The 17372-nt window shown below is 40.0% G+C and overlaps 3 protein-coding genes across 3 annotated transcripts; all 3 read right to left on the minus strand.

Annotated features, from left to right (window-relative positions):
• Positions 1-1183: 1183 nt before the first annotated feature.
• On the minus strand, positions 1184-5487 carry LOC130694041 (uncharacterized). Its single transcript, XM_057517181.1, has one exon. The coding sequence runs from the start codon at positions 5131-5133 to the stop codon at positions 1411-1413; it is 3723 nt and encodes a 1240-aa protein (XP_057373164.1). The 5' UTR covers positions 5134-5487; the 3' UTR covers positions 1184-1410.
• Positions 5488-7071: 1584 nt separating this feature from the next.
• LOC130694046 (uncharacterized) lies at positions 7072-12320 on the minus strand. Its single transcript, XM_057517190.2, has one exon. It carries the CDS (start codon positions 11939-11941, stop codon positions 7130-7132), a length of 4812 nt encoding a protein of 1603 aa, XP_057373173.1. The 5' UTR covers positions 11942-12320; the 3' UTR covers positions 7072-7129.
• Positions 12321-12368: 48 nt separating this feature from the next.
• LOC130694047 (uncharacterized) lies at positions 12369-17244 on the minus strand. Its single transcript, XM_057517191.2, has one exon. It carries the CDS (start codon positions 16800-16802, stop codon positions 13224-13226), a length of 3579 nt encoding a protein of 1192 aa, XP_057373174.1. The 5' UTR covers positions 16803-17244; the 3' UTR covers positions 12369-13223.
• Positions 17245-17372: the final 128 nt, after the last annotated feature.

Raw genomic sequence — 17372 nt, forward strand, 5'->3', positions numbered from 1 at the left:
CAAGAGAGAAAAGCTTAAGCCATGTAATTGCTAAGGTCTAAATGAAAATATGGACATTTCTGGTTTCAACAGAGCAATAAGGCAAGATTGTCCTAAGGCTTGTTTGACAGATTCAAGGTTCAACTGAAACATTATAACATGTATGTATACTTGGTCAGGTGTTTTCGTAATTCATCAGCTGTTATATTTGTTTTTAATAAAGATTTTTTTGCTGGTTACTCTGTGGTTTTACATATAAGGAAGTGAAACCTTTATGGCCCACATTTCCAATCGCTTCTAGGTTGCAATTAAACACTGCCCAGTGAAGCCTAATCATTCATGGAGGATCTACTACCAATGAATCTTATTCGTGTGGTAAGTAATATTTTTTAAATATGTTACTTATAAATGCAAAATGACATGAACGTTGCTTCATGCTTTGTTGTGACAGTTCTCATCTCTAGAAATAACAACTGCACACTTCTCCTAACACAGGTATTCCCTTCTTCATTGATTAACCTTTCATCTGTGATATTCACATTTCATTTTGTTGAATAGATTGGTTTGAAAGTAATTGCTGGTTGGTTTTACAACCAAAATGTGGCAGTCTGTTTGTATGACTATGGTTTGTCGAATTCTGCCACGTTTGGGAAGAAATGTGTTGGTAATGCTGCTGATCGAGAATTGGTATTTGAAACTATTCTCTTATCAGTTTATTGACCAGATCGTTGCTATTCAGAGACTTTGGGGAATTCGAAGGCTGTTTGTCACGCACATCACAAACTCGTCACGCGCTTCATGTATTTGCTAAACTATATGCGTCGTTGACTTGACGCGTCTATTTAAATTTTGGCCAACGCTAGATCATCAAGGCAGAAAACGTTAATCAAGAATTCAACATGGACTTTCCGCAAGGTGTTTGACTACTTATATTGTAAACAACATTTTCAGTCTCGTATGATTTGATTATTACGTTTTCCAACATAAGATTGCGGAACGTACCTGAAATTGTTGATTGAACCCACGTCGTTGGAAACGCATCTAGTGATTGGGATTTTACTTTATACTGGATCTCATATCACAAAGCAGGTCAATTGAATTTGAATCTTCCCCGAATGTTTGTGTATGCATAAAGGTAATTGATTTTTTTAAATTTAACGAATAATTAAAGGCAGGTAAATTTTTCTGAAATATATTGCTAGAGTGAAGTACATAAAACACTAACTATAATAGTCACAGACTTGTCGACAATGATTTAAGCTGCAACGACAAGTTTCGCCAATCGGACGTTACTAGCAGTCTAGACCTCCTATGATTGTTGCAGTAAAAAAAAAATCCGACGTGCTGCGCGTCAAAGCAATACGTCGCCATAATGGGGAAGCAGTCTTTTATACATTTGGCCATTGTTCATGGCTTGAAATTGGAAAGCTGCTAACTGAGAAATTGTTCGAATGCAGCCTTGATGATTGGCTTCGTTTCAGTTTCGCCCAAAGATCCATCGAGGCAATCGAGTAAAAATTGAAACAAGTTCGCAGTTTTTGAGGCAGCAATTAACGCGTTGGTATACCGATTGATAAAAACTGAACTAAATTGTTGTGGGTTTTTGATGTGCTGAGCTAAATCTTCAGCAAATTTTTTCAATTGATGTGGTAGTTTCGTTCTTCGACCAACTTCCGTCTTGTTCAGCATGGAATTCAAAAATACCCTTACTCCTTGATAATTGTTTTCAACTAAAATTTCATTAATGATCAATTTGCGTACAGGTTCCCCATCCAAAAGCTGGTTCTCCTCGACAGTGGTTATGTCCATTCCTCTATGCAAATATCGAGCAAACAAGTATTCGGCGTAGGTGCGATGAATGAACTGGACTTTAGATTTCTCTTCACCTTTGGTAAATAGAACTAATCCGTATTTCACTCCTAAATCATTTGTTGTTTTTTCCTTTTCAGACTTTTCAGTAGCCGAGTGATAATACGACAGTCGAGAGGGCCATAAAATATTCACGTTCTTCTCCTTCACGACGAGTGTCTCTATGGCCAATTTAGTCAGGTGAGACTCAATGTCATCGATCAAGAAATCCATAGCGCAGCTCCCGATGTCACCGATACTTAACGATTTTGTCTTTTCTTTCCGAAAGATTCGCCGTTTTGCTTCCAAAAGACAGTCGTACAGACTCTTTAAATCGAAATTTTGATACCTTAATGTTACATTTACATTGTCGTTTTTTATTTGTTCTTCAACATCCGACTGGTAGCACTCGGCTAGAATTCGACATTGCAATGGAACTCCAATGAAGGATTTTTCTTCATCTGTTAGAGTCTGCGATACTCGGTGAGCTAACGCTTCGGCGAACTTCTTTATAATAATAGGCTTGTTTTCCGTTTCAATGTTTTGTAAATTTGCTTGCCAATGCTTGATTAAGTAATCAATTTGGCCTTTTTCAGCCAAAATTTGCAGGTGATGTGCCAATTGAAACAACCCAGATTGTAATTCTTCTACCATGTGGGGCCTGGTCGTCACGTAGAGTTCAATCGTTTCCTTCTCGGCGAGCATTTTCATCAAACGGATTACGTTCTGTTGACAATCACGACTGATTTCATCGAAGCCATCAAACATGAAAGCAATCCTGTCTCCCGTTTTTATTCGGTGCCTTAACAGTGATCGAGAAAACAAGCTGTCATTTGCAACGATGTGCAACTGCTTGACAAGGAAATCAACGCCGTTGACTTCAGAAGTTGCCGCTGATGGTGAGAGAGCTGTTTCGTGCTCAACTAGATTTATTTTAATGATCCAGTGATCTGGTTTTGCTCGTTTCATTCCCATGTAGTAATGGGAGAGGAGAGTTGATTTGCCTGTTCCAGCCACACCAGATATAATAACAACCGGAAGTCGTTCACTTCCCTCATCCAGCCGGATGAGCTGGCTCTCGTCGATAGCGTTTGAGGACACTTGTTCATCTGTAAGACGTTTAATTGCTTCCCATATGGATTGACGCTCTTCGTGTTTGACAAGCCATTTTATTCCACCTTGCGCAGTGATTCTGCATTTGTCCTGGAGCTGATCTACCGTAAAATTTAAACGATTTGCTAATTTAGTTTCGGAAGATTTGTTGAATGCAGTCATCAACCGCCTTTCGATGTACGAAGATTTTTCGTATGCCGATGTGTCCGATTTATAAATGTTGATATCTTTATTCTGCTGGAACAGCAATTCTTCTATAGAAAGGTAATCGATGGCTTTGTCTGGCTCGTTTCCAACCAGCTCATTCACGGTTAACGTCGTTCCTTGGAACGTAATTGTTTTCTGTAGGATAGCCTTTTGAAATTTCTCGCTCAACTCTGCGAAAGTGATGCTGTCTGTCATTCCACCAGTTCCGTCACGACAGAGGAACATTATTTTGTTGACCTTTTGATTATCCGGAACAAGATCTGCATAATGACATGGATCAGGTGTTTCTTTATCGCAAACGACGATGAGAAGATGGTGAGAATCTTGATTTAATTTCAAAATGTTTTTCCAACGGTCCTTGTCTTGTAAACTACTCAGTTTCACCACCAAAAAGCTTTCATTCCTGTTGTACTCCGGTACATTCTGAATGGCCGAAAAGACTTTAACAGCCGTATGCTTCGGTGACTGGGTAATAATTCGTTCAATCCTGTTACCATTAGCTAGCAAATGTGTTAGTTTAACGGTCATTTTATTACTAGCATTTTCGTTGAACCCCATCATGGTTTTTAATTTTGTCTGATACTCTGTTGAAATCTCTCTAGCACCTTCTAGTAAGATCTCCTTGGCTTTTTCTGATGTTAGCCAATCGCCCCCTTCCATTGCCTTCTGTATAGCAACCGGTATTTCTTTCAACAAGTGGTTCGTTTGCTGTTTGCATTCTTTGCGAGTGTAGTACTTGCTCACATCTTCAGTTTGTAAAATCTCTTCAAATCGCTCTTCGTTTGGCATGTTTACCACGAACACCAATTTCTCGAGAAATGCTTCAAGGTCTGCGACCTCGATTTTTAACGGTAGGCCATTTTCTGTTTCACCGTTCGTTTGGCTCTTTCCAAAATTGTTACTCAGTTGGAATTTCCATTTTACTAATTCGACGTATCCCACCTTTTTGCTGAGGATTTGACATAGTTGATTAGCTCCATCGGACAACGGGGACACGTAGAAAACATCGCGCACTTCAAGATGTTTAGCTCCCTTGAGAAAGTCCTCATGGAACTTTCCGTTTGTTTTGTTAGTAGGATCAATGACAATGACGTGTTCCTTGATTAAAGCAACATGAAAGTTTTTAAAGACATCGATTTTCATATCAATTTTTTTTTTATCTTCGCTTATCTTCCCAAAGTCTTGCAACTTTTCGGCAAGACGATCTATGTCTGACGGCCATTCCTTTAACGCTTCATCTTGTAACTCGTCTGTGAATTCCAATTTATAACGAGCTGTCTTTTCTTGAGGACCAAATTCGAAAATTCTTTCATTTTCGTCTTTTATACGTATCAGTTTGATGACGTCTTGTTGCTTATGTTTAATCCACACGGAATCATTAGCATTATCTTGTAACTCCCTTGTGCAATTCAATCGATCACTAGCTGTTTGTTCTCCTTTCTTTTCTTGCGGATCTAATTTTAAATTTTCATCAGGTTGGTGGTCGTTCGCCACGAAGCCTGTCCGTTTGTCCTTGTTGTCACCTTTCACATAAAAGTTGATGTTGGTGCAAATGATGCAGTCTTGAATGTCACCGCCTCTCCGACTTATCATGCAGAACGAACGGAAATACTTTGGTAAGCTGAAATCGCCCTTGCCCTTATCTAGTAGGTGATCCGCATTTATCTTGTCATTCTCGTTTTCCTTGTGTTTGGCCTGCAGGTAGCGATAGAGCCAATGCTTACCTTCAGGTGTTTCGTCTGGCACTTGATATCGGAAAATCACATCGTCAAACTTACCGCCCAGGTCTTCCCTTCCTTTGCCCAATTCAAATCTGTAACCGGCCCCGAGTGCTCGGATGCAAAACAACGCCCTCAGCTTCGATTCAAATTTCAAACCGTGTTCTTCATCAGTATTTTTTTTAGTTTTTTTTCCTGCTTTATCCGCTGAGGCTGGTGTGCTCATTGGTGTTAAATTGCTGGGCGTTGGCTCGTCACCTGTCTCCATTTCAAGCGCTTTCTTCTGTCCCGCAAAGATTTCTTCTGTGGGATAGTGGGATGTTTATCGCACCAAGTGAAACTGGTGGAATCGAAGAAGGAATCAGAGTCAAGTTGTTCAAAATGGCGGCCTTAGATAACGTCACTGGCGATAAGCCGGCGTTAGCTTGTCCCGAAACAAGCCCACTGAGCTGTCCAGTGGCTTTGAAAGCGTTTAGCTATTTGAGATTATGTTATATTTGTTTTTTTTTACTCACCTATTAGCAAAGAAATTTGCACTTTGAGAAAATGAAGAGTTTAATGGGAATGAAGAAAAAATTGGTGTAGCGTGTAAAGATTCATGGACAACTTTCGTTCGCCATGACTTTACTGTAAACGCGCAACATGAATCCTGTTCTGGCTTTAAGAGGTAAATTGAAGTTTGCAGATAACGTATTTTACAACTTTACAAGCGATAAGCTTATCGTTTGGGAGAGATATGCTAGACTTCTAATTTGTTGACAATTGTATTTGTCCTGTTTCAAATTTGTTCGTTTCAGAACGGCCTAGAAGGACAACAGTTCCATTACGACTAATTAAACTGGCCAAGACGCTAAAAGCGTCTATCCCGAACAACTCACGACACGACTTAGACGCAGTGATTAAACAGGTTACAGGAGCAAAATTTCGGTTTGCGTCAAAGGAGGTGCTTCTTGGTTTCTTGTCTCGCCTTGATATTTTTTAATGTAAGAGCCTGTATTTTTCGTGTTTGATGTATACTATTTCATCACGAATAATAAATGTACGCAATCTATTTTTAAAATTTTTCATGCGAAACTTATAGCGTTTTTATATTCTGGGCATTACAATTATATTAATTGGGCAAAAGAATAAGCAGTTTATTTGAAAAGGTAAGGCAAGTGTATTGAACAGGAAATGTATACAAATCTCGATTACATAAAGGTCTTTTAGAAATATGGCAACATAGAAACCGAGTAGAAGGTGCCAAAGGTAAGGGTAACGAAAGCCTGTTATTCGTCCGTTTCTTACCATTCCCATCATTCAATGGTTGACACTGGCATGGTTCGGACGTCGCCTCTCGTGTACAGCGTCTTGGAGAAAACACCTTCGTGTTGAATAGGTGCTCGATACACTTACGATCCTTGTTGTTCAAGTTGATGAGTAGAGCATTAACCAATTTTGCATTTTGTTGTAACAACACTACGCTGTTCTTTGGAGCCCAGATGGAATAGCTTGATTCATGAAATTGCGAGGTCTAAATGTATCTATGGGTATTTCCGATTTCAACAAAGCCTAAGGTAAGATTGTCCTAAGGCTTGCTTCACAGATTCATGGTTCAGCTGAAATATTATCCTTTATACCCCGTCAGGTGTTTTCATAATTCATCAGCTGTTATATTTGTTGTTAATAAAAATATTTTTTGCAGGGTACTTTGTGTTGTGAAACCTTTGTGGTCCACAGTTCCATCACCTCCAGGTCACAGTTGAACATTGCCCAGTGAAGTCTAATCGTTCATGGAGGATCTACCAATGAATCATTGTGTGGTAAGTAATATTTTTTCAAATATGTTACTGATGAATGCCAAATGGCACAAACCTTGCATCACGCTTGGTTTTGACATGTCTCATCTTGAGAAATAACTTCTGCACACTTCTCCTAACACAGGTATTTCCTTGTTCATTGATAAACCTTTCATCCATGCCATTCACTTTTCGTTTTGTTGGATAGATTTGTTTGAAAGTCATTACTGGTTAGTTTTATAACTAAAATGTGGCATTCCGAGTCTATGGCTACGGTTTGTCGAATTGTACCACATATGGGGAAAAACATGATGATAATGCTGTTGTTCGAGAATTAGTGTTTGAAACTATTCTCTTGTCAGCTTGTTGACGACAGCGTTGCTATTCAGAGACTTTGGGGAATCCGAAAATCAATAATTAAAGGCAGGTAGATTTTACTGAAGTGTATTGATGGAGTCAACTACAAAAAAACACTAACTATAACAGTCACAGACTTGTCTGCAATGATCTAATCCGGAGCGTCAAGTTCCACCATTCGTGTGATGATAGCAAAGTAAAACCCCAATGGCGGTCGCAGTTCATAAAGCGTTGTCTCCACATTTCCTGCCCATTCACGTTCATCATTCCATGAAGTGTTTCTTCTACGATATAGTTCACCGTTTTGACTGTTTCTTTGCTTTGGAAGACTAAATCGTTTAAATTAGTGTATCCCACTTGACTGCCGTCCTCGAGCATAACTTTGGCTATGGTTTTGAATAACAGTTTGCGGTCTATGCCTGTCTTCAGAGCCAAGAGGAGAGTGTCTTGCCCATCATATACCTGACTTGCAAACGATTCTATGGCCTTTTTTGATTTCAACAAATCCATAAGGTAATTTCGCCCTAAGGCTTGTTTGACGGATTTAAGGATCACCTGAAACATTTTGACATTTTCAAAGCAAACTGCATCCCACATGGCCGTAAATACGAATCCTTTATCGTTGGTCAGGTGTTTTCGTAATTCATTATCTGTCGCGTTCCATCTTGTTTTTAATAAAGATAATATTTTGTTACAGAATTCTTCTTGATGACGAGCGGCTGCTACGTAGAAGGGCGTGAAACCGTCATCTGCGTTGCACGTTTCGTGGCCCATACTTTCAATCGTTTCCAAGTCGCCATTGAACGCTGCCCAGTGGAGTGCAGTCATTCGAGGAGGAGGATCCACCAGTGAATCTTGATCCGGTAAGTAATATTTTTCGAATAAATTAGTGACAAGTGCCAAATGACATAAACCTTGCATCACTGTTGGTCGTGACAGTTCTCGTAAAATTTTTAGGGTTGTTTCTATTCCATTACTGGGTGGGTAGTTCACTTTATCTTCGTTGTTGGCTTGCATATTTAATGTACATTTTATTAGTTCAGTAAAGTTGTTGTCTTCGGAGTAGATGGAAGATAGGATGCGTAAGAATTTGACTAGGACGTTGCTGTCATCTTCATTAAAGATGTAAAAATGAAGTAATATAACCGACATGTCCAGTGGTCCGAATGGTGGTTGTTCTAAATCCAAAGCAAGTTTTAAATGTAACGTGTGGTTTTCCACAAAGTCCAACGTCGTATTCAGGACGTGTTTTGCCTTATCGTTGTTCCGTAAATAGACATAGTTTGAAGAGAAAATTCTTGAAACAAAGAGATTTTGGTACAATTGTTTGACGATACGCTTCCCGTCAACGACGTCTGCGTCGCCGTAATAAGAAAGAATTCTTTTAAGTACTTTATCATTGCCCTTGACTGAATGGAACAATTTACAAAAATCAGAAAGGTAGCGTGGCTTTTCGCCCAGATGTAAGAAAATAGAAAAGTCAAATGGTTCTTCGAATGCAAACGTGACGACTCGCTTCGCCTCAGATTCGTCTAACGTTCCATCGAGACAATCGAGTAAAAAATGAAACAGGTGTTCAGTTTGGAGGGCAACAATTAAAGTGTTGCCATGGGGATGAATTCTATAACGTCGGGTCAGATGGATGTGCTTAGCTAAATGTGTAGCAAATTTTTTCAATAGATCTGTTGGATTTGTTCTTTGATCGTTTTCTGTCTTCGTCAGCATGGAATTCAAAAATACCCTTACTCCGTGATAATTGTCTTGAATTAAAATTTCATTAATGACCAAGTCGCATATAGGTTTCTCATCAAACAGCCGGTAATTGGCGACGTTGTTGATGTCCATTTCTTGATACAAATAGCGAGCGAACAAGTACTCGGCGTAGGTGCGATGAACGAATTGGACGTAAGATGTCTCTTCACATTTGCTGCGCAGAACTAATCCGTATTTCACTCCCGAATCTGTCAAATCCTTTTCATTGTCCGATAGTTCATGCGGGTGCTGGAAGGGCCATAAAATATTCGCGTTACTGTCGTTCGCCACAAGTGTCTTTACAGCCAATTTAGTAAGATGAAACTCAATGTTAAGGGTGGAAAAATGCATAGTCCCCCTGCCGGTGTTATTGGAAATTGATGATTTACCCTTTTCTTCCTGATAGATTCGCCGTTTTGTTTTCAAAAGACGTCCGAACAGGCCCTTTAAATCGAAATCTTGGTCCTCTAGTGTTACGCATTCTCCTACTTTGTCGTCTTCTATGCGTTTTCCAACTTCAGGTAGATAGTACTCGGCTAGAATTCGACATTGCAACGGAACTCCAATGAAGCACATCTCTTCATGTTTTAGAGTCTCGGATATTCGTTGAGCTAATGCTTCGGCAAACTTCCGTATAATAATTGACTTGTTTTCCTGTTCAATTTCATGTAAATTTTCTTGCCAGTAGTTGATCAAGTAATTAATTTGATCTTCTTCAGACAAGATTTGCAGGTGGTGGGCCAATTGAAACAATCCAGATTGTAATTCGTCTACCATGTGGGGCCTTGTCGTTACGTAGAGTCCAATCGTTTCCTTCTCGGCAAGTATTTTCATCAAATGAATCAATTTCTGTTGGCAAACGTGGCTGATTTCGTCGAAACCATCAAACATGAAAGCAATTCTCTTTCCCGTTTTGATTCGGTGCCTCAACAGCGAACGTGAAAACGGGCTGTCATTTGCAACGATGTGCAGCTTGTTGACGAGGAAATCAACGGCATCGTCTTCAGCAGTTGTTGCTAATTGTGCGAGAGCTGTTTGGTGCTCTGCTAGATTGGTTCTAATGATCCAGTGATCTGGTTTTGCTCGTTTCTTTTCCATGTAGTAATGGAAGAGGAGAGTTGATTTGCCTGTTCCAGCTCCATCGGATATGATAACAACCGGAGATCGTTCACTTCCCTCATCCAGACGAACGAGTTGGCTCTCGTCGATGGCGTGTGAGGACACTTCTTCATCTGTGAGGCGTTTAATTTCTAACCATATGGATTGACGATCGGCTTCCTTGACAAACCATTTTATTTCACCTTGCGCAGTGAATTTGCATTTCTGGTGGAGCTCATCTAATGTACAATTTAAGCGGTTTGTTAATTTGGTTTCGAAAGATTCGTTAAACGCAGTCATCAACCGCCTTTCGATGTACAAATATTCTTCGTATGCCGATGTGTCTGATTGGGGAATGTTGACTTCTTTTTCCTCCTGGAACAGCAACTCTTCTATAGACAGGTGATCAATAACTTTGTCCGGTTCGTTTCCAACCAGCTCGTCGACGGTTAACTTTGTTCCTTGGAACGAAATTGTTTTTTCCAGGATATCCTTTTGGAATTTCTCGCTCAACTCTGCGTACGTGATGTCGCCACGACAGATGAACACTATTTTGTTGACTGTTTGATCGACCGGAACAAGATCTTCATAACCACATGGATCAGGTGTTTCTCTATCGCAAACGACGACGAGAAGATGGTGAGAATTTTTTTTCAATTTAAGAATGTTTGTCCAACGTTTCTTGTCCTTTAAACTACTCAACGGCACCACTAAAAAGCTTTCGTCCCTGGTGTACTCCTCTACCTTCTTAATGGCCGAAAGGAATTCAACGGCCGTATGCTTCGGGGATGGGGTAATAATTCGTTCAATCCTGTTGCCATTGGCCGGCAATTTTTTTAGTTTATCGATCATTTTATCACTGGGAATTTCGTCGAACCCCACATCCTCTTTCAGTTCTTCCTGATAGTGTTGTGACGCTTCTGTAACACCATCTAATAAGATCTCCTTGGCTTCTTCTGATGTTAGCCAATCGTTCACATCCTTGTCGCTGAATTTCTGATCTATATCGTGCATCAAACAGATTGTTTGCTGTTTGCATTCTTTCTCAATGTAGTACTTGCTGATGTCTTTGCTTTGTAAAATGTCTTCAAATTGTTTTTCGTTTGGCATATTTACCACTAGCACGAATGTGGCAAGGAATGCATCAAGGTCTGCGTCTTCGATTTTTAACGGGAGGCCATTTTCTGTTTCACCGTTCGTTTGGCTCTTTCCAAAATTGTTGTTCAGTTGGAATTTCCAGTCGACATATCCCGGCCGTTCGCTGAGGATTTGACGTAATTGCGCTGCCCCGACGGACAAACTTTCGACTCCATTTACAAAGTCGTGATGGAATTTTTTCGTTTTCAAATCAATGACGCTTTCCTTGATTAAAGCAACGTGATAGCTGCTAAAGATTCCGCTTCTTATATCAGTTGTTTTGTTGCCTTGAGCGCATTCTTGCAACTGTTCGGCGAGACGTTGAATGTCTGGCCATTCGTTTAACGCTTTTCTTCTCAACTCTTCTGTGAACTCCAATTTATAACGGGCTGTCTTCTCTTTCGGATTCTCCCCATCTTTTCTTTCGAATTCTAGAATGCCTTCCCATTGGTCGTTAATCGACACTAATTTGATCCCATTCTTTTCGACATCCAAATGAAAACCGATGTTGGTGCAAATGATGCAGTCGTGAATGTCATCGCCTCTTCTTCTCATCATGCAGAAGGAACGGAAATATTTTGGTAAGCTGAAATCGCCCCTGTCATTGTCTCCGAGTAGATGAGTTGCATTGATCTTATCAGTCTCGTTTTGCTTGTGTTTGGCTTGCAGGTAGCGATAGCGCCAACGTTTACCCTCAGGCGTTCCATCTGAGACTTGATATCGGAAAATCAAGTCGTCAAATTTACCGCCCAGATCTTCCCTTTCTTTGGTCACTTCAAACTTGTAACCGGCCCCAAGTGCTCGGATGCAAAACAACGCCACCAACTTGGATTCAAATTTCAAACCGTGAGTTGCATCAGGTAACTTTTTGGTTTTCTTTCCCGCTTTATCCGCCGAGGCTGATGTCCCCCTTGGTGTTAAATTACTGGCCGTTGGCACGTCACCCGTCTCCATTTCAAGCGCTTTCTTCTGTCCCGCAACGATTTTTTCGGTGGGATAGGGGGATGTTTATCGCACTACGTGAAACTGGTGGAATCGAAGAAGGAATCAGAGTCAAGTTGGTCAAAATGGTGTGCAAAGATGGCCTTAGATAACATCACTGGCGATAAGCCGGCGTTAGCTTGTCCCGAAACAAGCCCACTGAACTGCCTACTGGCTTTGCAAGCGTTTGTGTAGTTGAAGTTATGTTTTTTGTTTTTGTTTTTTACTCACTCACTAACAATGAAATTTGCACTTTGAAAAAATTGCAGAGCTAAATGGGAAAGGTAGAAAAATTGGAACGAGACAACCTCCGTTCGCCACGACTACACTGTGAACGCGCAACATCAAGCCTGTTCTAGCTTTAAGAGGTAAATTGAAGTTTGCAGATAACGTATTTCACAACATTTATTTGATAAGCGATAAGCTACCGTTTGGGAGAGATATGTTACACAGATGATTAAGAGTCAACCTGGCAATGACAGTTGGTAGCAGACGAAACCCAGAATGGACGTCGTAGTCCAGAAAGTGATTTTTTTCAAATTTTCGAGTCCAATCACGTCAATCGTTTTATGAAATGTTTCTTCCTTGATATTCTTAAGTAGTATTTCGACTGTTTCTGTTTTGTAGAACACTAAATCGTTTAAAATATAAAATAATCATAATATAAAATAATATTCAGTTGGGTGTTTTCGTATTTCATCAGCTGTTACATTTGTTTTTAATAAGGATACTATTTATTGGCAGGTTACTTTTGGTGTTACATAGAAGGATGTGGAACCATTATGTATGCTAAATGTTTCCTGGCATACATTTTCAATCACTTCCAGGTCACAATTAAACACTGCCCAGTGAAGTCTAGGCATTCATGGAGGGTCTGCCAATGAATCTTTGTCTGGTAAGTAACATTTTTCAAATATATTTGTAAAGAATGCCAAATGACGTAAGCCTTACATCAATCTTGGCTATGACAGTTCTCGTAAAATGTCCAGGGTCTTTTCAATTCCATTGTTGAATGGATATGTTCAGTTATCTTTGTTGTAATCTTGGATATTTAATGTACATTTTATTAGTTCAGTAAAGTTGTCTTCAGAGTAGGTGGAAGATGGGAAGCGTTTTTGGCTCCTGGTTGTTCCAAACGTTGACATAGACTTTATTGTGGTTTAAGTGTAATGGAATGAGTAATATCTGATCTCAGGTTTGTGTAATAACTCTTCCCAGCAGTAGGCAATTGTCCAGTTTTAAGAAAATGGTAACGTCAATATATGCTCGCAGATTTGAGGAGTTGACATACTTTAGTTCTGGTCAATGTTCCATATAGACAATCGATTAAGAATAAAAACAACTTCTCAGTTTGGCGGGTAACTATTAAAGCGTTGGTATGCTGGTCATTGGGAAGACGTTGATTACGTTCTGGTTGATTGATGTACTGAGCTAAACCTATAGCAAGGTTTTTCAAATGATTTGGTAGTTCCGTTCTTCCGTCCAGTTTTTTTTTGTTCAGCATGGAATTCAAAAATAACCTTACTCCTTGATAATTGTCTTGAATTAAAATTTCTTCAACTACAAAGTCACGTACAGGTATCTCATTCAAAAGCTGTTTGTTGTCGACGTTGTTTATGTCCATTCCTCTATGCAAATATCGGGCGAACAAGTATTCGGCGTAGGTGTGATGAACGAACTGGACTTTAGATCCCTCTTCACCTTTACTGACTAGGACTAATCCGTATTTTACTCCTAAATCAGTTATTTTGTTTTCCTTTTCAGACTTTTCAGTAGCCGATAGAAAATACGGCAACGGGGTTGGCCATAAAATATTCACATTCGTCTCGTTCACAACGAGTGTCTCTATGGCCAATTTTGTCAAGTAAGACTCAATAGCAACGATCAAGAAATCCATGGCCCTTTTGCCGATTTGATTGAAACTCGACGATTTTGCCTTTTCTTCCAGAAAAATTCGTCTTTTTGTATCCAAGAGACGGTCGTACAAACTCCTTAAATCGAAGTGTTGAAAATCAAGTGTTAAACATTCTTTTGCTATGTCGTTTTTGATCTGTTTTTCAACTTCAGATTGGTAGCACTCGGCTAGAATTCGACATTGCAATGGAACTCCAATTAAGGCTCCCTCGTCCTCTCTTAGAGTTTGAGATACTCGTTTAGCTAACTCTTCGGCGAACTTCCGTATTCGCTTGTTTTCCATTTCAATCTCATTGCTTTGCTTTGTTTCTTTCTGTTTGCGAAACTTTGCTTGCCAATACTTGAACAAATAGTCAATTTGGTCATTTAAAGTCAAAATTTGCAGGTGATGCGCCAATTGAGACAACTCAAATTGTAATTCGTCTACCATGTGGGGTCTTGTCGTTACGTAGAGTTCAATCGTTTTCTTCTCGGCGAGCATTTTCATCAAATGAATCACGTTCTCTTGACAAACGTGGCTGATTTCGTCGAAGCCATCAAACATGAAAGCAATTCTGTCTCCCGTTTGCAATCGGTGTCTCAAGAGGGAACGAGAAAAGGGGCTGTCATTTTCAACGATGTGCAACTGTTTGACAAAGAAATCAACGGCATCGTCTTCAGATTCAGTTATTACTGATTGTAAGAAACTTGTTTGGTGCTCTACTAGATTGATTCTAATGATCCAGTGATCTGGTTTTTCTTGTTTCATTTTCACGCAGAAATGGGAGAGGATAGTTGATTTGCCTGTTCCAGCCGCACCGGATATGATAATCGGAAGCGGTTCACTGTCCACAGCCAAACGAATGAGTTCGCTCTCGTGGATTTCGTTTGAAGACATTTTTTCATTGGCAAGGTATTTTATTTCTCTCCATATTTTGGATTGGTGCTCGTTGCCTTTGACAAACCATTTTATTTCACCTTGCGGAGTGATTCTGCATTTCTCGTGCAACTCATCTACTACTTTACAATTTAAGTAACCTGATAATATGGTTTCGAAAGATTCGTCAAATGCAAACGTCAACCGCCTTTCGATGTACAAAGATTTTTCGTATGCTGATGTGTCCGATCGGGGAATGTTGATTTCTTTCCCCTCCAGGAACAGCAACTCTTCTATAGAAAGGTAATCGATGATTTTGTCCGGTTCGTTACCGACCAGCTGATTGACCGTTAACTTTGTTCCCTGGAACGAAATTGTTTTCTGCAGGATAGCACTTTGGAATTTCTTACTCAACTCTGCGTAAGTGATGCTGTCCGTCATTCCACCAGTTCCGTCACGACAGAGGAACAATATTTTGTTGAATATTGGATTATCCTGAACAAGTTCTGCATAACCACATGGATCAGGTGTTTCTTTATCGCAAACGACGATAAGAAGATGGTGAGAATCTTTATTTAAATTCAGAATGTTTTTCCAACGAACCTTGTCTTCTAGATTACTCAGTGACACTACCAAAAAGCTTCCATCCCTGTTGCACTGTGGCACCTTCTGAATGGCCGAAAAGATTTTGACAGCCGTATGCCTTGGTGAAGGGGTAATAATTCGCATAACCCTTTCATTTTTAGCCAGCAATTTTTTTAATTCACTAGCCATTGTTTCCATGGCGTCTTCGTTGAACCCCATCTCGGCTTCTAATCGTGTCTGATTTTTTTTTGAAATGGAAGTAACATCAGATAGTAAGATCTTCTTGGCCTCTTCTGATGTTAGCCAATAGCCGTTTGCCTTTTTGGAGAATTTAGCTGACACTCTGTGCAACAAGCAGATTGTTTGCTGTTTGCTTTTTTTGCTAGGGTAGTACTTGCTCACATCTTTAGTTCGCAAAATGCCTTCAAATTCATTTTCGTTTGGCATGTTTACCACGAACACTAATTTCTCAAGGAATGCATCAATATCTTCGTCCTCGATGTTTAGCGGCAGACGATTTTCTATATCCGTATCCGTCTCTTTTTTTCCAAACTTATTATTCAGTTTGAATTCCCATTTTTCCCAGTTGCCATACTCTGCTCCTTTGCTGAGAATTTGACGTAGTTGTTTCGCCCCATCGGATAACGGGGACACGTTGGAAAAATCGGGCACTCCATTATGTTTGACCTCGTTGAGAAAATCCTCATGGAACTTTCCGTTTGTTTTGTTGGTAGAATCAATACGAATGACACGTTCATTAATCAAAGCAACAAAATAGTTGCTAAAGACTCCGGCTCTTGTATCAATTGTTTTTTTATTTTGCGCGTATTCTTGCAACTGTTTGGCAAGACGTAGAATGTCAGGCCATTCGTTTAAAGCTTTTCTCCGTAGCTCTTTGGTGAAGTTGAGTTTATAACGAGTCTTCTCTTTCGAACCAAATTCTAGAATGTCTTCCGGTTGGTGGTTAATCGACACCAATTCTATGCCCTTTGCCTGGAAATCCTTTGAATTAAAACCGATGTTGGTGCAAATGATGCAGTCGTGAATGTCTACGCCCCTGCGTCTTATCATGCAGAAGGAACGGAAATATTTTGGTAAGCTGAAATCGCCCTTGTCATTATCTAGGAGGAGGTGATCCGCATTTATCTTCTCATTCTCGTTTTCCTTGTGTTTGGCTTGCAGGTAGCGATAGCGCCAAGGTTTAACTTCAGGTGTGTTGTCTGTCACTTGATATCGGAAAATTACGTCGTCAAATTTTCCGCTAACGTCTCCTCTTTCTTTGGCCAATTCAAACTTTTTACCGGCCCCAAGTGCTCGTATGCAAAACAACGTCAACAACTTTGATTCAAACTTCAAACCGTGAGTTGCATCAGATACCTTCTTGACTATCTTTCCCGCTTTATCCGCCGAGGCTGATGTTCTTATTGATGTTAATTGGCTGGGCGTTGGAACGTCAACTTGTTTAGATTTTGCCTCCATTTGCCGTGCTTTCTTCTGCCTCGCTGAGGTTTTATGTATGGAATGGGAGGTTGTTTAACGCACTTAGTAAAACTAATGGAATCGTAAGAATCATTAGCATCAAGTTGTTTAAATCGCAAAATGATGTAAAATTGAATCAAAGAAACTTAAACAGATACTGTTGATAGTCGTGGAGTTTTGGACTTGTTTGTCTACACAGCTAGTTAGATGTGTAACGATGGCCTTGGATGACGTCACTGATAAGCAGTGGGTGTTAGCTTGTCCCGAAACAAGGCCGTGAATTGTGTAGTGGCTTTGCAAATGTTAAACTAACTGAAGCTTTGATGTGTTTTTAATTAACTCACTGTAATCAGCGAAATTTTGCACTAAAAAAAATGTAGAGTCACATGGGAATGGAGGATAAACGATTGCTTCAAAACTTGAACGATCTTCAAAGATTCACGAGGCAACTTCGTTCGTCACCACACTACACACTGTAAACGCGCAACACGAAGCACCTTCTGGCCACCGTCTTCAGGAAAACGACTTTAAATGGTTACGTCTCACGTGCCTACATTCAAGCAACTTGCA

The sequence above is a fragment of the Daphnia carinata genome, chromosome 6, assembly GCF_022539665.2.
Source record: "Daphnia carinata strain CSIRO-1 chromosome 6, CSIRO_AGI_Dcar_HiC_V3, whole genome shotgun sequence".
Classification (NCBI taxonomy): Eukaryota; Metazoa; Arthropoda; class Branchiopoda; order Diplostraca; family Daphniidae; genus Daphnia; species Daphnia carinata.

Coding starts and splice junctions, on each gene's coding strand:
- LOC130694041 (XM_057517181.1), bottom strand. CDS start 5,133: ATGGAGACAGGTGACGAGCCAACGCCCAGCAATTTAACACCAATGAGC.
- LOC130694046 (XM_057517190.2), bottom strand. CDS start 11,941: ATGGAGACGGGTGACGTGCCAACGGCCAGTAATTTAACACCAAGGGGG.
- LOC130694047 (XM_057517191.2), bottom strand. CDS start 16,802: ATGGAGGCAAAATCTAAACAAGTTGACGTTCCAACGCCCAGCCAATTA.